The following is a 22971-nucleotide window of genomic DNA, read 5'->3' on the forward strand; positions in this document are numbered from 1 at the left end:
CTAGCTGGCATATACAGGTGCTTACAGTTATCATATATATATACATACATATATAGCTCAAATGCATTGATATTTGCTTGCATGCTAGAAAGATGTTGGTATTTGATGTAGGAGGTGTATATGATTCTACAGTTGTATCAATATGCAATTTATGTTAGAAATGTGAATATCTATTAAACTCTAAAGTATATATTGATTTCTATGAGAGAGAGAGAGAGAGAGAGAGAAGCAGATTTCCTTTCACTACACCAACAAATATAACAACATCAATGTAATCATAACAGAGAATTATGCTACACTTACGCATATCAAATGGGTCAAGTGCACCATTTGTCCATCCTGGGTCTTGTGGTGAATCAATAAAGTCTGTCGATTTATCTGTTTCAGATTTTATATTTTCAGCGGAATCAAACAGTAGAATAGAATTCATATTAGCAAAAGCTGCCATAGCTAAAATTAAAACAAACAAGAAAAAAAAATGTTTATCTTTTTTAAAATTTGTATATGAATTTGGGCGGTGTGTTGGCTGAACCATTAGAGAGTTGGATACAAGGCTTTGTTGTATAATCCAGGTTCAAACCTCACTTGGGTTGATTTTTAGTTTCCATGCTTCTGTATTGATAAACTGAAATCCTAGTCGAGTACTAGGATCAATTTAATTAATTACCCACCTCTAAATTTATAGGCTTGTGTTAATGTTAGATATTAATATTTCAATACAAATATCTAAATGTAGACTTTTTGCTCTTCAAATGATTGTATAGAGTGTAATATTACAGCAAAAATTATATAAAATAATCAGTGAATGTAACCCTTTTGATACAAACTTTTGAATCACAAAAACAGAGACCCCCTCTGGTTCTGTGATACAAGCTTCTTGTTTTAAAGTGATCTAAACTAAAACTTTGCATCAAAATTTCATATTCATATTCCATAAATCAGCTTAATAACAACAAAGTTATTTTCCTAAATCTAACCTCTTCATTTTCAAAATTCATTAAAACAGAGGCAGTGTATTTCAGAAGAAATATGATAATGAAAGGGTTAGGAATAAAGACTGACATCATTTTTATATATGACATATAACACTTATATAAGTAAAATAGAAATAGTTATCAAATAATTTGATAATGGACAGAGTCAAATTGAATGCCTTATGGTATTTGTTCTGGCCTTCTGTTTCCTGAGTTCAAAATTCACTGAGGTCAATTTCTCATTTGGGGTTATTAAATAAAATCCTAGACAAGTAGTACAGCCAGTTGTTCTCTGTCTGTCCGTCTTGGAATCAGCTACACTGTGCTGTGATGAGGATCAGTCACAGCATCCCTTTCTCCAAAAATAGTTCAGTGAGGGACTAGCAATTTCTTATAGTGAAAATTCCCATGTAAGGACAGTCTGGTGACTGAGGACAGCCTCATGTACAGCACAGAAAAAGGAAGATAAAAAGTGAATGTAAATATTTACTACTGAAGTTTATGACCAGACTAAATAATTTGATTGTTACAACACTCCAGAATATATTTGAAAAGAATTGGCTATGATTAGTAACTTTATGGATTCCTGTTCAAGTGGCACTATAGTTATTTTGTTGAATTTCACAAGATGTTTAATTCTATTATGGGATAGTAAAAGAAAAGTGGCTGTAATTGAATTAATCATCTAGCTAAAAGGAGATTTGCCTCTCATTTATATAACACTGCAGAACTCGGAGCCAAGTGCTGGCCTTATAGCAAGAAGCTTTATGCTATTCTAGGCAAAGCCAGTTACACTATCAACAAGTTTTTGAAACATGTTGTGGAGTTCCAAAGAGTACCAACAACATTTGGAGTACACCATCAAAAGAGTTTTTTCTCTGAAAGACTAAATATGTTTTAAACGTATCAAGATTATAAAAATATTAAATGTGTCTTTACATACTGGAAAGAGTTTTAAGCATGTCGTGTGATGTTCCATTTAATTTTATTTGGAGTGTGAAATTATTTATCATATATTTTGGATTTTTTGAGAGTTGACTATTTTAAACTTAAACTAGCACTATGACCCGGCAATGCTGGGTCATAGTGCTAGTGCATGCATATACAGCTGCGTGCGTGTGCACATGCACGCAAATACTGTCCAAATCTCTGACCAATCACATACAGCTAGCTGGCATTCAATTGGCGTATCAAGTTTTGGGCATTTTGATTGGGTTTTGGATAGAAAATTCACAAACAAGTCACTTCTATTGATTTTTTAATGGCTTTGTGAGGTGACTGAGGAAATGTAAAGATATGCACGACCACTCTTGGACAGTTTTGAATGACCATAAAAATGCGAGTCCTCTAACTGAAAAATTGTGGATTTGTATAAAGGATACACACACAGACAGACATTTTGCCATTTATATATATAGAGGTATTTGAACAGGCACAGACATGACTATGTGGTTAAGCTGTTTGCTTCCCAACCATGAAGTTTGGGTTCAGTCTCACTGCATGTACCTTGGGCAAATATCTTCTACTATAGTCCTGAGCCAATCTAAGCCTTTTGGGTGGATTTGGTAAATGGAAACCGAAAGAAGCACATTGTGGGTTTGGAGTCTATCAAGAAAGTGTATCCAGGCTTCTTGATATGTTGCTTGATCTTTCCAAACACAATGTTGTTTGTTTCCACTTTTTCACACAAAACATGTACAGGTAAGCTGTTATTTAATAGACTAGGAGATTATTATCCCACATAGAAACAAGAGTGGTTTAATGACATGAAGGTCATTCACCCATTGATAAAAAAAACCAACAAAAAACAAAAGAACTCTGCCCTAACATATGTCTGACCCATGCAAGCATGGAAAAGTAGATGTTAAAACATAAATAATGATGATGGTGATGATGATGATGATAGAACATGATACTGCATATCTGTCTGTGTAAATCTCTGTCTGCGACAAATGCCTCTTTTCTTCAGTAAGTCTACTTACATTTTGGTTTGTCATATAATGCATGTTCTGGTGCTTCACTCAAATCCACAAGTAGACCTTCAGCACTGTTATTGAATTCATTATTTTTATTTTTATTTACAGTCGAATATAATCCTTCAGGAACCTGAAATTTAATTTAATAAGAAATAAGAATACAAAATCAAATGAAACAATAAAATTAAGTATTACCTAATGAAATCATTGAACTATTTCAAAACCACAAATCACAAATTCATCGGACATGGCACTGAGACTTAAAAAATGTTGATCTCTAGGACCCCGCCCCCCCCAAAAAAACCCCCAACAAACTCTGATTCTTCACATGATGCTGTCTACTTGCCTTCTGTCTCATGCTCATTGTTACACTGAAGAGTTGTCAAGTCACTGCCGTGCTGGTGAATGAGTGTTTATATATTGCTAACCTTTCCTTATCAGGGACCCTCCAATTGTCATAAGCTTGTATTTCTGTGGTCACCATGATCATGGTTGTGGATATTTGTGTGTTTGCTGAAGACTGTCATATGGTTGGTCATGAGAAAGAATGATGTTGTATCCTTTTTAACTGAATGTAAGATCAGGCTGGCTTCAGATAAAATAAAACATATTTTGTTGATAGAAAACTGCATATAAATATGCAAATTATCACAGATTCACTGGTTATCAGAGTAGTAAGTAGGAACAGATTTACTGTGTTGGCTTAGACATTGGCTGACTGGAAGAGAAAAATGCAGATACCATAGCTGCTGCACATAGCTTAGAGAAAAAACCGTGAAGTGTCTTGTGTGAAGGCTTGCTGCAGTCTACAATGTTTTAGGTACCAAACTGCTTGACTAGGGTAAAAGGGTGTGAGTTTCTAGAATATTTGAGAAGCAGTTCATGCCATAGTTTCAAGCTGATTGGTCAAATTATGGATCAATCACATGAAACTACAGCAGTTTGTTCATGACCATTAACTAACAATTTCATGGTTGGGGTCCAAACCCTACAAAGTTATTTGAAGAAATTGGTAAAGAGAAAATCTGAATAGAAAACTGAAAGAAGAGAAAGACAAAAGATATTCCTTAGAAATTCGACTCATGCTGCTTCCTTTTGACAAAGCACTGAGCCAAGTTATGAGGGAGTTGGGTAAGTCTAATAACATTCAGTTGGAGGGGATCTCACTGTGTTGTGTTTCAAGAGAAAATCAGTTTGGTGAAGCCTAGCTCTCTCTAAACATTCATCAATGTTATTGTGATACATCTGTTTATAGTAGGGAGGTGTTCCTCCTTGATGCGACTACAGAGCGCATCTGTGTACAGTATTGATATGTTCCCCTTTGGTGTAGCCATAGTGGTGCAGCTGTATACAATAAGGAGATGTTCCATCTTGATGCAGTTGCATACAGTAATGAGTTGTTGCACCTTGATGCAGCTACAAAGGTACAACTGCACACAAAGATGGGATTTTCCACTCTTGAGATGATCCCAAATTTTTGTAACAAGATGCATTGGACCGTCTGTGTTTTGGCAATAGAAATGTGGATGAGATGATGACAAGAAACAAATATTTTAGCAGTCAGCAGGGAAGGAAGGACATGTTGGATAAGCCTAGTCTTAAGTATAGAACCCCACCACCCAGTTAGGATGGTCATAGCAGGATTCAAAGATCTTGTTTAGAGATGAATTGGGGTTAAACAACAACAACAACAACAACACACTATCAACTCATGTGTAGCTCATGTGAGAGAAGTCAGGACTATTGAAGTGAACCCATATTTTACTAGTAATGATTTTAACAAATGTGAAGGGATGCCACAGGGAAGCTGGAACACAAGACAGATAAATTTTACTAAATTGTCATTCTATGGAAACTAAACTAATATTGGTTTCAAATTTTAGCAGAAGATCAGCAGTTTTGGAGAAAGGGCTAAGTCAATTAAATCAACCCCTGTGTCAACTGGTACTTATTTTACTGACCCCGAAAGAACGAAAGGCGAAGTTGGCCCTGGTAGAATTTGAACTCAGAATGTAAAGACGGACAAAAAGCTGCTAAGCCTTTCACCTAGCATGCTACTGATTCTGCCAGCTCACCACTTTGGAAACTAAACTAATATTGATTTCTTTCATAACTACAAAGTTATGTGAATGGGAATAAATTGATAATAATGTTCATCTTCTCCCATGTGTACAAGCAATTAAGGAATGTTAATTGAAATAGGATGCTGATTCAGCCTTCTTAAAGTTTACCCCTTGTGTTCTGGTATTTACCATCAAAACTTATGTTAAGCAAGGCAATATTTCTCATGGCCAAGGGTGGCAGGCTGGCAGAATTGTTAGCATGCTGTATTTCGTCTGCTGTTATGTTCTGAGTTCAAATTCTGCCGAGGTCGACTTTGCCTTTCATCCTTTTGGGGTTGATTAAATAAGTACCAGTTACACACAATCCGTTTGTCCTTGTTTGTCCCCTCTGTGTTTAGCCCCTTGTGGATAGTAAAGAAATAGGTATTTTGTCTGCCGCTATGTTCTGAGTTCAAATTCCGCCAAAGTCGACTTTGTCTTTCATCCTTCTGGGGTCGATAAATTAAGTACCAGTTATGCACTGGGGTTGATGTAATCGACTTAATCCGTTTGTCTGTCCTTGTTTGTCCCCTCTGTGTGTAGCCCCTTGTGGGTAGTAAAGAATTAGAACAAAATACCAGCAGACAAAATTCCTAAGTTCAAATTCTGCCAAGGTTGATATTACTTTTCATCCTTTCGGGGTTGATTAAATAAGTACCAGTTACGCACTGGAGTTGATTTAATCAACTTAATCTCTTTGTCTTTCGCCTCTATGTTTAGCCCCCTGTGGGCAATAAAGAAATAAATATTTCTCATGGCCAGACATGTTTTCACAGAAGACTGGAAACAAACAACATCCTTCAAAGTTTCTGCTACTGCTAGCCATATGAGGGAAGCTAGTGTTTGGAAGGACAAAGGAGAAGGGTAATAATCGATAGGAGGGAAAATAAAAAGTCTATAGCAACACATTCACCAACTTACATTTGAATTACTGTTAGGCACAGAATAATTTGGAAGAGGAGGTATCTGTGGTGGTGTTGGAGAAGGCGGCATGGCATTTGGTCGGTCATTATAATACTCTGCTTCATCTTCCCATGATTCACCATTAAACTGACCGTCTGTCCTGAAAAATGTATCAGACATTATTAGTTGATTAGTAAATACTGCAAGGACAAAGATGATGAAATGTTTAAAGGCATATTGGACACACCAAAAACCTATCAAAAATAGAAAGCAAGTTTAATTTTTCCTTGATTTTAGTTAACTATGTATATTTGATTCTGTTAGTTTATTCTGTTTAATATTTCAAAAAGATAATAAAAAACAATCACAAACTGCTTTTATAACCTAAATCAAAACTTAAACATAATACAAAATTGGCATATATATATATATATATATATATATATATATATATATATATATATATCATAAAAAAACAAACAAGCATAGAAAATACGTATGTGGTTAAGAAGTTCACTTCGCGACCATGTGGTTCCTGGCACTTTGCTTGGACAAGAGGTAACCATTATACCTTAGGTTGACTAATGGAAGAAATTTGGTACTCTGGAACTGTGTGGAAGTTAAACTGTCCATCTGTGTGTATGTGTGTGTGATCATCAACAACATTTTATATGTTTCCCATGCTAGCATGCGTGGGACAGTTCAACAACATCAATGGGCTAGAAGACCATATCTTACTCAAATATCCTAGCTTTGGCAAGGTTTCTGTGGCTGGACGTACAACTTAACACCAACCATTTTATACAGTGTACAGAGCATCATGGGTGCTTCTTTCCCATGGCATCATTACTACAGAGTTTGCCATGCCATTCATCAAGATGAAAGGGTCTTCTTAAGCCCTGCATTGTTGCTGCTCAATTCTATTTACCATATATGATTAAATCTGTATCATCAGTTTTACATCTGCCTTTCATGGTGGCATGGGTTGGATGGGATTTTTTTTTGAGAGAGGGACATGTGCACACATATATATGCATACACATTATGTATGTGTGTACATATATGTATATATATATATATATATATATGTATAAGGGTGAAAAGGAACACACGAGTTGATATATATGAAAAAACAAGTCAAAAATAGAAAATGCTAAAATAATTTTATAGTGAACATTTCAGTACCGGTTTCGGTCATTTTGAGACCTTTTCAACTGTAACGATTAAATAATTAAATTTAGAAAAATTAGAAGAAAAGTTTTTTTAAAAGAATATTTCTATAGTAGTGTTCAGATTTAAGTGGCATTCTGCCTTTCTCTGACTCCCTTGTTTGCACTTGTGTGTTCGAGGTAGTTGTGAGTTCTTGGTAGGGTAGTAGAGGAAGAAGGCTGGTGAGGAAAGGGGGGTGGGAGAATCTGGGAGTGCCCTGATGGTCGTATTTTGAATGGTCAGTGGCGGCTGGCAGTCTCAGTTCAATTCAGGAGAATATTTATATTGACAGGATTGTTTATAGAATTAGCTTAGGTGTTATACTAAAAAACATTAGTGACAAAGTTAAGGGGTAGGGGGTGGAGAAGTAGAAGAAGAAGGAGAAGGAGAAGATGACGATGATGGTGGTGATGATTATGATGACGATGATGATGATAATGATGATGATGAAGAAGAAGAAGAAGAAGAAGAAGGAGGAGAAGGAGAAGATGGTGGTGATGATGGTGGTGATGATGATGACGACGATGATGATGATAATGATGATGATGAAGAAGAAGAGGAAGAAGAAGAAGAAGAAAAAAACAGAGAAGGGAGAATATGAATGGGTGTAAGTATAGCTATGAAGGGGCTGATTAGTAATGGATTCTATGGAGTGTAGTATTTGTGTGTGTATATATTTTTCTTTTATTCTAAAGTTGAGGTATATTAATTGTTTGTCGTAGACCCGTTAAGAAGTGGCTTGTATTTTGTAATAAAGAGATTTTCTTTACTTATTCGTTGTCTCGAGGTTGTATCGTCCCTAAATTGGTAGAGGGGGAAAATTCTGAAGTTTGGTGTTTTTTTGTTGGCGCAAGTATCTATGTGTTGGCTGAGTTCTCCTTCAAACAGGGACAACGGTTTACAGTGAAAAGCAACTTCACATGTGCTTCGGAGAACCTAATATACTCACTAACCTGCTCCGGGTGTCAAGAGCAGTACATAGGCCAAACAAAAAATGGCCCTGCACAGATCCCAGATAAAAATTCCCCAAAACAGAAAAATAGCTTTTAGCCAACACACAGATACTTGCGCCAACAAAAAAACACCAAACTTCAGAATTTTCCCCCTCTACCAATTTAGGGACGATACAACCTCGAGACAACGAATAAGTAAAGAAAATCTCTTTATTACAAAATACAAGCCACTTCTTAACGGGTCTACGACAAACAATTAATATACCTCAACTTTAGAATAAAAGAAAAATATATACACACACAAATACTACACTCCATAGAATCCATTACTAATCAGCCCCTTCATAGCTATACTTACACCCATTCATATTCTCCCTTCTCTGTTTTTTTCTTCTTCTTCTTCTTCATCATCATCATTATCATCATCATCGTCGTCATCATCATCACCACCATCATCACCACCATCTTCTCCTTCTCCTCCTTCTTCTTCTTCTTCTTCTTCTTCTTCATCATCATCATTATCATCATCATCGTCATCATAATCATCACCACCATCATCGTCATCTTCTCCTTCTCCTTCTTCTTCTACTTCTCCACCCCCTACCCCTTAACTTTGTCACTAATGTTTTTTAGTATAACACCTAAGCTAATTCTATAAACAATCCTGTCAATATAAATATTCTCCTGAATTGAACTGAGACTGCCAGCCGCCACTGACCATTCAAAATACGACCATCAGGGCACTCCCAGATTCTCCCACCCCCCTTTCCTCATCAGCCTTCTTCCTCTACTACCCTACCAAGAACTCACAACTACCTCGAACACACAAGTGCAAACAAGGGAGTCAGAGAAAGGCAGAATGCCACTTAAATCTGAACACTACTATAGAAATATTCTTTAAAAAAAACTTTTCTTCTAATTTTTCTAAATTTAATTATTTAATCGTTACAGTTGAAAAGGTCTCAAAATGACCGAAACCAGTACTGAAATGTTCACTATAAAATTATTTTAGCATTTTCTATTTTTGACTTGTTTTTTCATATATATATATATATATATATATACACACACACACACATAAATGTACACATGCATATATATTTGCATAAACACATATATATATATCTACAAACACATTATTTCTTTTATTCATTCATTTTACAGCTATTTGCCACTATTCGATTGGACTTATACTTATTTGAAGCAGTATTTTTACAGCTGGATGCTCTTCAGTATTACAAGTAAAGAGTTTTTAATCCACCATCCATAAAAGGTTTCTGCACAGTTTCCATCAGCCAAATTCCACTCACAAGGTATTGGTTGACCTTGGGGCAAAAAAAAAAAAAAGACACTTGTCCAAGGTTCCACACATTGGGAGTGAACCCAGAACCACATGGTTGCAAACTGAACTTCTTAACAACAAAACCATATTCTAAAATGAAAATGGGTGTATGTATGCCATTCTTATAATTGCCATCTCTGTAAAACTGCCGAAGGTTAGCAGCTGGAAAGGAAGACATGCAGGAAATAAATTTCAAAAGGAATCAAGAATTTTAAGAATATTTGCTTTAGCAGTAATAGTTGAAATTGGAGAGCAAATTCTTCAATTATTGAAAACAAAGAATATAAAATTATTCAGTCATGCAGGAATAACAAATAATGCATGGCTGAGAAAAACCAGGCAACCATTTTTTATTAGCTAATTAAGAAGTTGAACATCCAACTTAATAGATGGAGAGAGAGAGAGAGAGAGAGAAAGAAAGAGAGAGAGAAAAGAAAGGTGGGTAGGGGAATTTTCACAAAGAAAATGGAAAGATGTTTCCATTAAAGCATTTAACATGCACAGGAAGCTGCAATTGAAATAGTTAATAAGCACCAAAATAATTGATTTTGCTGAGAAAATATTCAGAGGGGGGAAAAAAAGCAAAATAAAAAAAGCAGTTATATTGCATAGGCATGGGTGTGTAGTTAGAAAGTTCTCTCTGTAACCACATAGTCCTGGGTTCAATTCTACTGGACATCACCTTGTGCAAATGTTTTCTATTATAGCGTTTGGGCAGAATTGTGTAGAAACCCTTTATATATATAATATATGTATGTGTGTATGCATATATATGTATGTATGTATATATATATATATATATATATATATATATATATATGTATATGTATATATATATATATATGTATATATATATATATGTATATATATATTATTGGTGAATTGAAGAAATGGAGCTGAACGCAGATTGAACAGAAATCGTTTTATTTCATTCTACACGTGTTTCGAAAGGCACAAATTACCAAAATCCGATTGAATAATGGGACCATATTGTGTCTTTCTCTTCAGGAAGAAAAAAGGAAATCCGTTGGAAAAACAAAAACAGAACAGAGGCGGAGCAAAAAACAAATCGAACTGTGCTCCTAAGAGCCCATGGCGATGTATATGTATATATATATCATCATCATCATCATCGTTTAGAGTCCATTTTCCATGCTAGCATGGGTTGGACGGTTCAACTGGGGTCTGTGAAGTCGGAAGGCTTCATCAGGCCTAGTCAGATCTGGCAATGTTTCTACGGCTGGATGCCCTTCCTAACGCCAACCACTCCGTGAGTGTAGTGGGTGCTTTTTACGTGCCACCCGCACTGGTGCCAGACAGAGCTGGCAAACGGCCACGAACGGATGGTGCTTTTTATGTACCACCGGCACGGGGGCCAGGCGAGGCTGGCAACGGACACGAACGGATGGTGCTTTTTACGTGCCACTGGCATGAGGCCAGTCGGGGCGGCGCTGGCAACGGTCACAAATGGATGGTTCTCTTACATTACACCGGCACTGGTAACACATCTGCAATTTCCATTGATCGATTTCGATTCTGATCCTCACTTGCCTCAACAGGTCTTCACAAGTAGAGTTTTGTGTCCCAAGAAGGGAAGGTATGCATACGTAGGCTGGCTCCATCCCATGTAGAAGGCCACGGGTTATGGTCTCACTTGTCCTGCCGGGTCTTCTCGCGCACAGCACACTTCCAGAGGTCTCGGTCTCTAGTCATTTCCTCAGTGAGACCTAAAGTTCGAAGGTCGTGCTTCACCACCTCGTCCCAGGTTTTCCTGGGTCTGCCTCTTCCACAGGTTCCCTCAACCGCTAGGGTGTGGCACTTTTTCACACAACTATCTTCATCCATTCTCGCCACATGCCCATACCAGCGCAAACGTCTCTCTTGCACACCACAACTGATGCTTCTTAGGTCCAGCTTTTCTCTCAAGGTACTTACACTCTGCCGAGTATGAGTACTGACATTACACATCCATCGGAGCATACTGGCTTCATTTCTTGCGAGCTTACGCATATCCTCAGCAGTCACGGCCCATGTTTCACTGCCATGTACCATGGCTGTTCGTACACACGCATCATACAGTCTGCCTTTTACTCTGTGCGAGAGGCCTTTTGTCACCAGCAGAGGTAAGAGCTCTCTGAACTTTTCCCAAGCTATTCTTACTCTAGCAGTTACACTTTCACCTAGCTAACGGAAACTATCAACTATTTCTAGTTTTTCTCCCTGGAAAGTGACGGAAGTTGGTCTCAGAGCATTTTCAGTGTTTATTGTTCCTGAGCATCTGCCACATACAAAAACCATCTTCCTAGTTAGCCTTCCTTTGACATTGCTGCACCTCTTATGTGTCCATAGCTTACACTTGGTGCATCTAATAGAGTTTCTACCTACACCTTTTCTACAGATCGAGCAGGGCCATCAACCTGAAGGCGTTTGTGATTTGTCTACCTTCCTACTGATTACGACTTGGGTTTTGGCTAGGTTGACTCTAAGGCCCTTCGATTCTAATCCTTGTTTCCACACCTGAAACTTCTCCTCCAGTTCTGATAGTGACTCAGCAATTAGAGCAAGGTCATCAGCATAGAGGAGCTCCCAAGGGCATCCTGTCTTGAATTCCTCCGTTATTGCCTGGAGGACTATGATAAATAGGAGGGGGCTGAGGACTGAGTCTTGGTGGACCCCTACCTCTACCCGGAATTCTTCACTGTACTCGTTGCCAACCCTCACCTTACTTGCAGCATCCCTGTACATGGCCCGCATAGCTCTCACTAACCATTCATCTATCCCTAATTTCCTCATTGACCACCAGATAAGGGATCGGGGGACCCTGTCGAAGGCTTTCTCCATGTCAACAAAAGCCAGGTACAGGGGCTTATCTTTGGTTAGGTATTTCTCCTGCAACTGCTTACCAGGAATATAGCATCAGTAGTACTTTTCCCTGGCACAAACCCAAACTGCATCTCATCTAAACTAACTCTCTCTCTAATTAGTTGGGCTATGACCCTCTCTGTAACCTTCATCACCTGGTCCAACAGTTTGATACCTCTGTAATTATTTGTATCTAGGGCGTCACCTTTACCTTTGTAGCAGTTGACTATTATGCTGCTACACCAGTCATTGGGTATGACTCCTTTGTGTATCACCTGATTAACTATACGGGTGACTAGGCTATAGCCGACACTACCAGACATTTTGAGCATATCTGCAGTGATTCCTGATGGGCCTGGGGCTTTCCCTGTCTTCATGCTTCTAATTGCCTTAACTACCAAGGAACTATCAACTCGGATGGCTGGTTCCTCTGTTGGGTCAACATTCGGCAGACTCTCTTTATCCCATTCATTTTCTTTATTCAGCAACCTTTCATAGTGGCATCTCCAAGCCTCTCTCTTTGCATCCTCATTTAGTGCAAGTGAACCATCTTCCATGCAAACACACTTCTCTCCTACCACATCATGATTCTCTCTCACACACTGTCTTGCAACGCGAAACACCTCCTGTCTTTGGTCCTCACGGCGCAGAACATTGGCAAATTTTTTCTTATCTGCTTCCCCTCTGGCTAAATAAACCTGTCTCCTAGCTTCTCTTTTGGCAGTCTGATACAATTCCCTGCTACCCCCATTTTTCCAGACCTTCCAAGCCTGTCTCTTTTCTCTAATAGCCCTGTCTACAATATTGTTCCACCACCACATTATTCTAGGTCGAGAGGGGACTTTGCACCAGCCACAGATCTGGTCAGTGGCTCTCAGCAGGTTGTCCCTTAGAAACGTCCAGTTGTCTTCTACCCCCTGTGATGCTCTATCCCCTTCTACTTCGTCAAAGGCTTCAAGTAATATGTCCCTAAATCTCTGTCCATTTGCAGGATCTTTAAGCTTCCAGATCCTTCTTCTCCATATTGGTCATCTTCTGGTTGTCCTCCTAGTCCTGATCCTAAAGTCACTAACTACCAGTCTATGTTGTGGGGTACATTCTTCGCCTGGGAAGGTTTTGGCATTTATAAGCAGCCATCTCTCCCTTTGCCTTGCAAGGATGTAGTCAATTTGGCTGGTATGTTGGCCCGATTGGTAGGTGACTAGGTGGCTGGTAGGTTTCCTGAAGTTAGTGTTGCAAATCATAAGATTATTTGCATCGCAGAACTCCAGCAGCCTGGTTCCCTCCTCGTTGTGGGAGCCATAACCATAGCCTCCATGTACGCCATGGAGGCCCCCAGCATGTCGTCCAACGTGACCATTGAAGTCACCAGCCACAAAGAGAAGGTCTCTGTCATTCGTCAATGAGGTAGTCTGCAGTAGAGTGTCATAGAATCGGTCTTTCTGTCCATCGGGTAGCCCCGATTGAGGAGCATAGGCTGATATAATGGTTGCTAAACTATGATGAAGCACTAATCTAATCTTAAGTATTCTGTCACATACTCTGATTACCTCAATTACTTTATCTACCCATTTCTCAGCGATAAGTGTTCCCGTCAGTGTTCCCTGCCCAGAAAATCTGGTACCTGCATTCCTTGCCTGTGAGGAACCTAGCAGATCCTTCTCTCCACCTTATTTCTTGCATGCAACATATATCCACACATCTCCGTTCAAGCATCTCGACTATCTCACCAGACCTACCTTTCAGTGTGCCAATGTTGAGGGTGCCAACCCTGAGGGTGTGGGAGGCATGGGCTCTAGAGACCCTGGGACAGTGGACAGTAGCTTCGTGTACCTGAAAAGAAAGCTCGGATCTGGCAGAATTCATGTGCAAGTAATAAAGTAGCCTTCAGTACAACCTGCATAACACTAGCCTTTCATATTTTGCACTGTATGAACATTACCTTACATAGGTCGAGACTAGGGGTAGGGATGGTGAAAGAGCATTTGCAGTCTTCATGGGAAGCAACTCCGGGATGGCAAAGAATAGGAACTTCCGGCATGTGTGGAGGGGGTGGGGGGTGGTGCACCGTAGCTTAGAAAGAGGTTCTGTTAATCGTGTGAGCTAGAAAATAGGTTTGAAAAATCAGAGGGAATGAGAATTTTTATGGGAAAGATAAGTGGATATGAACCGGGAGACAAGACTAAACGAAAAAAAAAATTGAGCTAGACAGGGTAATGAGGGAATACTGAAAGAATGGGGAACAATACAATGAGATAGTAATCGAAGAATAGTGAAAGAATAATGATGATACGTGCAAAGATAGAAGGTAGTTGAAGCAAGGCTGAAAGAGTCACTTAGCTTTAGCCATTCATGATCTGTGCATATTTCTTCTTTAGATATTTGGAAGCGAGTGGGGTTAACGATAATGCGATCGCTCTTTTATATATGGCGATGATGGTTATGGAAAGGGGGGGGGACATAGAGAAACATAGGGAGAGAGATAGGGTTAGCTAGAGAGGGGTGGAGAGAGGTGGTCGAGGAACACGTGGGAATAAAGCGGTATGAGGAAATTTGACTAGCATAGTTGAAAGGGGACAGCATTGTCGATAATAATCATTATTTGATAACTAATATAGACTTGGGGCAAAACAGGTAAAATCTGAGTTCGTCAGGCAATCTAACTAGTCCATAACCTAGAAAGAGGTTCTGTTTATCGTATGAGCTAGAAAATAGGTTTGAAAAATCAGAGGGAATAATCATGTATATATATATATATATGTATGTATATATATATATATATATATATATATATGTATATATATGTTATATGTGTGTGTGTATATATGTTTGTATATATGTATGTTTGTGTGTATATATATATATATATATATATATATAATATATGTATATATATACATACACACACACATACATACATATATATTCTTTTTTTCTCTTACTTGATTCAGTTACTTGACTGCAGCTATGTTGGAGCACCACCTTTGAGGGTTTTTAGGTGGAGAAATTGACTCCAGGACTTATTCTTTGTAAGCCTAGTACTTATTCTGTCAGACTTTTTTTGCTGAACTGCTAAGTTTCAGGGACGTGAACACACCAACATCAGTTGTCAATTAATGGTGGGCGGACAAACACAGACACAAAGATACACACAAACATAAACACACACACACGATTCACTTTCAGTTTCTGTCTACCAAATCCACTCACAAGGCTTTGGTCGGCCTGTGGCTATAGTAGAAGACACTTGACCAAGATGCCATGCAATGGGACTGAACCCGGAACCATGTGGTTGGGAAGCAAGCTTCTTACCACATAGCTAAGGTGCATAGCTTAATGGCTCATGACTGTAAAGTTGTGAGTTCAATTCCTGGTGACACATTGTGTCCATGAGCAAGACATTTTGTTTCACATTGCTCCAGTCCATTCAGCTGGCAAAAATGATTTGTACTTGTAGTTCAAAGAGCCAGCCTCTTATCACATTCAGTGTTATACTGAATCTCTCTGAGAATGACATCAAAGGTATATGTGTCTGTGGAATCCTCAGCCACGTTTACATTAATTACACAAGCAGGTTGTTCTGTTAATTCGATCAACCAGAACACTCATTATCATAACCATATATATATATATATATATATAGCAATAATAATTCTCTAAAAGAGATATAGACAGTAACTGCTCGATAACATAAGGGACTAAAGCCATCTGAATATGGCTAGGGACAGGGCAGGGTGGTGGGGGTGTTACTGTTGCATTTAGCCCCAGGCGAACATCGACGTCGCCAGATAGGCTTCAGTAACACCCCCACCACCCTGCCCTGTCCCTAGCCATATTCAGATGGCTTTAGTCCCTTATGTTATATATATATATATATGCACATACACACACACTACATTTATAATTTCATTAATTTCACATCTGCTTTCCATGGGTTGGACAGGTTTTCATCATCTAAGTCAAATCCTATTCAGAAGTGAGTTAGAGGATTATATGTTGCTCATACACACCATTGATGAATAGTCTCTATGGTTGGACGCCCTTCCTAACATCAATTACTTTACAAAGTGAGCTGAGTGCCAAGTCACCTGCAGGACTAGAGTCTTACCTACATTGTTTTTGTTCATTCAAGTCAAATGTGGTCAAAGATATGAGTGTGATGTGTGAGACTGAGCAACAGAGTAGTAGGAAAGGGAGTAATGGACGAAAGACAGTAATAAGAGTTACATATGGGTGGAGGATATAGGCTGATGAAAGAAGTAGTGGAAGTGGAGGAGAATGAAAGGCTGATGATCTTTGTCAACAAAGTGTAATAAGGGAGGGAATACTCTGTGTGTGTGTGTGCATGAGAGAGAGAGAAAGAGAGAGATGGGGGTTAAAGGATGGTTATAAAGATGAGTGCCGGTCTGAGAGAGTGAGCAATAAAGATGTGGAATGGTAAAAGAGAATGGTGTGTCTTAATGAAGAGTGGGAGGAAAAATGATGGTTAGCCACTCTCATTATCCAGGCTAAAGAGTGAACAGAATCAGTGCCATTCCTTGTTACACAGGCAGTGTGGTGCAATGAATAGAAGAAGGTGAGTGGTGGATTATAGCATGGAGCAGAGGGTGAGTGACAAATTGGAGGGTGGAGAAGAGGTTAGTGTTAGAGTAGAGACTAGAGAAGAGAATGAAGAAGAATGAGTAACAGATTGGAGAGTAGAGTAGAAGGTGAGTGTTAGATTAGAGGGTGGAGAAGAGGGTGAGATAGATGAGGAGGTAATGATAAGGGCAGGAGTTGGAAATTTAATAGGGATGTAATATAATGGATAACAGTTCCATATGTAGACATATGACGTGATTGCTATCACCACCATTATGACTGTCATCATCATCATTTAGCATCTGCTTTCCATGTTGGCATGGGTTAGATGGTTTGACTGGAACTTGTAAGCTGGAAATCTACACCACTTCCAGTCTGATTTGGCATGGTTTCTATGGCTTGATGCCTTTCCTAACACTAACCACTACAAAGGTGTAATGGGTGCTTTTCATGTGCCACTGGTATGGATGCTTTTATATGCCACTGGCACAGATGCCAGTTTTGTAAAACTGGCATCAGCCATGACTATGATTTCACTTGGGTTTATGGGTCTTCTCAAGTACAGCATATTACTAAAGGTCTTAGTCACTTGTCATCACTTCTGTGAGGCCCAATGTTCAAAGATCATGCTTCACTACCTCATCCCATGTCTTCCTGGGTCTACGTCTTCTACAGGTTCCCTCCACAGTGAAAGATCAGCACTTCTTTACACAGCTGTCCTCATCCATATGCATCACATGACCATACCAGCACAGTTGTCTCACTTGCACACCACATCTGATGCCTCTCATGTTCAACTCCATAATATGTGTGTGTGTGTGTGTGTGTTTTCATGATTTTGCTTGTATGTTTGGCAGAACATTACTTGTTAAAAAGCTAATTGCTTTAACCCTTTAGTGTTCGCATTATTCTGCCAAAATTAATCCCTTTTTATCCACATTGCCTTGAACTAATCAGGCATTATCTTGTCGCTATGAGATTTTGATGAGGTAGCTGTTAATTTTTAAAATGATATTGTAGGGTTGGTGTGAGAGACCAGATCTGGCCAGTTTGAACATAAAACAGGCAGAATACTTTTGGCCGGATATGGCCGGTTTAAATGCTAAAGGGTTAAGGAAATGGGAACTTAGCAACTGAATGCAAAATAAGAATCAAACTGGAATAAATAGTGGAGTTGATATAATCAACTAAAAAAACCCCTTGAAGTTAGTGTCACAGCATGGTTTGGAATCCAAGATTTGAAACCAGTAAAAGAAGAAGAGAACAAGAACTGGTTTGAAGGTTTTGATAAATAGTAAAAATTTCTTTCAATCAACAAGCTTCAGAAAAAGGAAATCCAGAAATATAACAATCATTGCATAAATGGTAATGTAATGGCATCATATTAATTAATTTGAGTGTGGGTAGAAGGGGAACAAAACATAACGAGAAAATCATCAAGCAAGAAACAAAAATACCATTCTTTCTTCTTTAATGGAGAAAAACAATGAGATTTAGATAAGATGGAGGGAGAAATAAATGAAGAGGAAAAAGAATAACAATCATGCCATGTTGGATTGCAGAAAGGATTAGAGTACAGAGGCAGAGTGAAAGGGTTTCAATTCCAGGGAATGACATCAAGATGAAAAGCTTTTTAAATAAAAGTCTATTAATGAAAATAAATATTTCATTTATCAACCAAATGAAAATATATTGAATATCGGGCAAAGATACACAGTAGGGAACTGAAATGTTATTCAGTTCCTAACTTACTTTTCAAATTTGTCCCTTGGCCAAACTTTTGCCACAGGAGTTGAGGGGCTAAAAATAAAGAAAAATTTTGAATCTAATACAGAAAATTATGAAATTAGTGACATAAAATATTATAAGCAACAAGACCGATTGTTAAAGAGAATGGATACAGTTGATTATATCCAGTATATTACTGATCCAAAGCAGGTCTGGAGTGTGGCTGTAGACTCAAAAGGAAAGACAACACAAACCATTTAATGTAATAAGTCTGGTGCTCTTCAGATGCTAATATTGTTTTGATAACTATTATATTATGTGCTATATAAAGCATCTCATTAAGTATCTAGAGTTTATTATTACATTCTCAAGCAATGAATATGTCACTAACATGTAATATCCAAACAAGCAGCACACTTCAAACACAATATTGGTAAAAAACAGATAACTCTTTCTTACAGCATAGAATTTCGAAGTAAATGGTAAATATTGGACAGATGGTTACACAAATGAAAGAAATACAGTTTAATCATTCAGAAAAAAAAAAGTTATTTTTTTTTAGGGAAAATGAAAAGGAAGTGGCCACATTTATTTTCTTTCCCTATAGACATTAAAGATAGAAGAAATAACAATACAAGCTAATATATATATATATATATATATGTAGTTAATAAAACATATATCAGAAAAGAAACACACTATAAAGAATAGAGCAATAATTATTACAACAAAAATTTTAATTTTGGACATAGTTAGCAAAGGTTTCATATCCACAATGCCTTGTGGACAGATAAAATACCATTAAGCATTTCAGCCGGCTAAACTACACTACTGAAAAGTATTGAGTAATATTTCAGCTTGGTGTTAAATTGTTTTTATATATAACACAACATAAGATATATATATATATATATATATATATATATATATATATAAAAGTTGAGTTGTGGGGTATCGCACGAGTGGGATTATATATGAAAACAGGTTTGAAAATGCAATTTAAACGATGTTTATTTACTTAACCGGTTTCACTCTTTGGTAAAAGATTGTCAAAAGTAACATTGAATATTATGGGTTCAAAAAAAGTTTTTTACATAATTGTCACATTGAATATTATGAATTCAAAAATGTTTTTTTATACATAATTGTCACATTACATGTATAAATATAGTATAAAAAAGTTCAATAGTGTGATGAGAATATTTGGAAAAATTGGCAGAAAAGAATAAAACAAATATATTATTGGAAATTTGGTTGCGTTAATTATTGGTTGTCGCAAATTGTCACATTACATGTATATATATACAGTCTTTGGTAGAAAGGACATGTTAAAGACATAAGGAAGTGTAATAGTTTGGTGAGAAAGCTTGTAATATTGACAGAGAAAATTAAAATGGATATTTTAGACATCTCAGAATATTTTGAATCGAAGGCGAGAATTTGTTTTTTACTGACCTGTTTGTTTTAGCAGAAAAGTTGAATTGAGAGAAAATAAGATATGTACCCAGTTTGGTTTATACTTCCCCTTCAAGCATCAGTGATTTTGGGGTTATTGGGAGGTGAGTATGCGGGTGTGAATAGATGTGTCCGTGTGCCTGCTGGTCAGACAGCGTCTGTTTGTCACACACATATATACACACACACACAACAACAATACACACACACACATAGCATACACACACACACACACACAACGCACCCACATATATAATATATACACACAGCACACAAATATAACATGTATTTATATATAATATACACACATATATAACACATACACACACAACACACACACACACACACACACACACAACACACGCACACATATATACATAATATAAATATCACACAAATACACCTAGCATATATATACACATACAATACACATACACAGCATGTATATAATACACATATACAATATATGCATGCAATATACATACGCAATACATACATATAATATATATATATATAGACAATGCATATACATATATACATATATACATATAAATAGTGTTTACATACACATACATAGATATACCACATATACACACAATATACATACATACAATGCATACACATACACGTACGCATACATATAATATATATAGACACACATAACATACATACACAATGCATACATATATATACACGCAACGTATATACATGTATTCATGTATATATAGCACACTTACAATATACATATATACAATGCACACATACACACACATATATACACTTAATTGTACACATACATATACAATACACATACATACAATATACATATACACAATGCGCATGCAAATAATGCACATGTTTATACACACATATACATGAAAATATATATACACACACACATATATATATATACACATATATATATATATATACATATACATACATACATACATGCACATACATATATTTTTTCACACACATACACACACATATATATATATAAAATTCACACACACACCCACACACACAAAATACAAACCTATAGCGTACACACTCAAATATATCTCTACATACCGCACACACACACAAACAATGTACTCACATATACACACATACCATGCATATACACACACAGCACACACATATATATATATATATATATAAAAACAAATACACATGTAAATACATACACACGTACACAATGCTCACACACACACACACACATACACACACACACGCACACAGTGCACACACACATATATACACACGTGCACACACACACACAACGCGCGCACACACACACACACACATACACACACGCACACAGTGCACACACACACACACATACATATACACACGCGCACACACACACACACAACGTGCACACTCACACACACACACACACAACACTCACACACATACATAACCTACATATATATAATGCATGCGTGTGCGTGCCACGTATGTGTGCGGTCAATGCCCGCTAGTGTGTCCTATGCGTGCCGATGCGCGCATGTGCCCGCCCGCACGATACGCTGTGAGTGTGCGCGTGCCCCTGTGTGCCTGCTCTGGATGTGTGCCCAGGGGGTATGTTAGAGTATGTTTAGTTGTGGTCTGTATTTTTGAATAAGATTACTTTCCTTATTTATTCGTGTTTGGTCTGTGGTGTTGTCCGAGCATTGGTATAGTGGGAAGACTAAGAATTTGGGGGGACTATTGTGTGCACAAAGGTCTAAGTGTCCACTTAGTGGTATCTGTCTTGTGGAGGGGTCCCTCAGTTGTTGTCGGTGAACTGTCATTCTTTCTCTGAGGGTAAGGCTCGTTTGCCCTATGTAGTCTTCGTGGCATCCTTCACACCTTATGACGTAGAGTAAATTTTTTGATGCGCACGTGAAATTATTTTTTATGATGAATGTGTGTCCCGAGTGGAACTTGTACGACGATCCCTCAATGAGGTGGATGCAGGTCTTGCAATTGGGGCGACCACATTTTTTGATGGTGGGCGGTGGGTTTGTGTTGTGTAATTTTGCGTTGGTGAGGAGTTTTTTAGGGATTTAGTTGTCTCTACTTTTTATTATTTTATGAGCTGCCAGTATTTTTTTCAGGCGTGGGTCTTGATTTAGTTGTGGAATGTATATAATAGTGTAAGCTTCTGCATTCCTTGGGTTGTGTGTTGAGAGATAGGGGAGGCTATTTACTGTACTGTGGATGTGTTTGGGTTTTCGTAGGTCTTGAATGTTGATTGATTTGGCCCGTTCTATTCCGTTGTCTACTAGTGATGCCGGGTAATGTCTTTCGAGAAGAATTGCCCTTAGTTCCCGGAGTCTTCTATTTCGTGTTGTGTCATTTGAGACAATAGTGCAGATTCTTCTCCCTAGGTTGAAGGGGATATTTGTCTTTGTGTGTTTTGGGTGATTGGAGGTGAATAGAAGGTATTGTTTAGAGTCAGTGGGTTTGTAATGGATGTCAGTTTCAATGTTGACGCCTTTTTTAATGATTAGGATGTCAAGAAAAGGGAGTTGGTCCTGACTATATTCCATGTGAATTGAATGTTGTTATTAACACTGTTGATAAGGTTTTTGAAGTCTTTAAGTTGGTCGAGTGTGTGGGACCATAGGATGAGGCAATCATCTAAGTAGCGTTTCCAGTTCTCCAACAGGTATTTGTGGAAGACTGGCCGTACTTATATTTGGATTTTTCATAGATATGTGATTCCAGGTAGGCCATCACCAGGTTTGCATAGGTAGGTGCAACTTTCGTACCCATTGCAGTTCCTGAGACCTGTCTGTAAGTGTTGTTGTGGAAATACATGAAGTTGTTTTGCAGAAGGATGCCACGAAGACTACATAGGGCAAACGAGCCTTACCCTCAGAGAAAGAATGACAG

The 22971-nt window shown here is 37.9% G+C and overlaps 1 protein-coding gene across 1 annotated transcript in view; it reads right to left on the minus strand.

Annotated features, from left to right (window-relative positions):
* Positions 1 to 253: 253 nt before the first annotated feature.
* LOC115228318 overlaps positions 254 to 22971 on the minus strand; it is a gene marked incomplete at its 3' end in the record, with an annotated part of 31243 nt that continues 8525 nt past the window's right edge. The window contains exons 3-6 of the mRNA XM_029798924.2: positions 18655 to 18702; positions 5974 to 6115; positions 2957 to 3080; positions 254 to 450 (exon numbers count right to left, since the gene is read on the minus strand). Coding sequence (XP_029654784.2) covers positions 254 to 450; positions 2957 to 3080; positions 5974 to 6115; positions 18655 to 18702 — 511 coding nt within the window. The remainder of the gene's footprint in view (positions 451 to 2956; positions 3081 to 5973; positions 6116 to 18654; positions 18703 to 22971) is intronic.

The sequence above is a fragment of the Octopus sinensis genome, unplaced genomic scaffold, assembly GCF_006345805.1.
Source record: "Octopus sinensis unplaced genomic scaffold, ASM634580v1 Contig10318, whole genome shotgun sequence".
Lineage (NCBI taxonomy): Eukaryota > Metazoa > Mollusca > Cephalopoda > Octopoda > Octopodidae > Octopus > Octopus sinensis.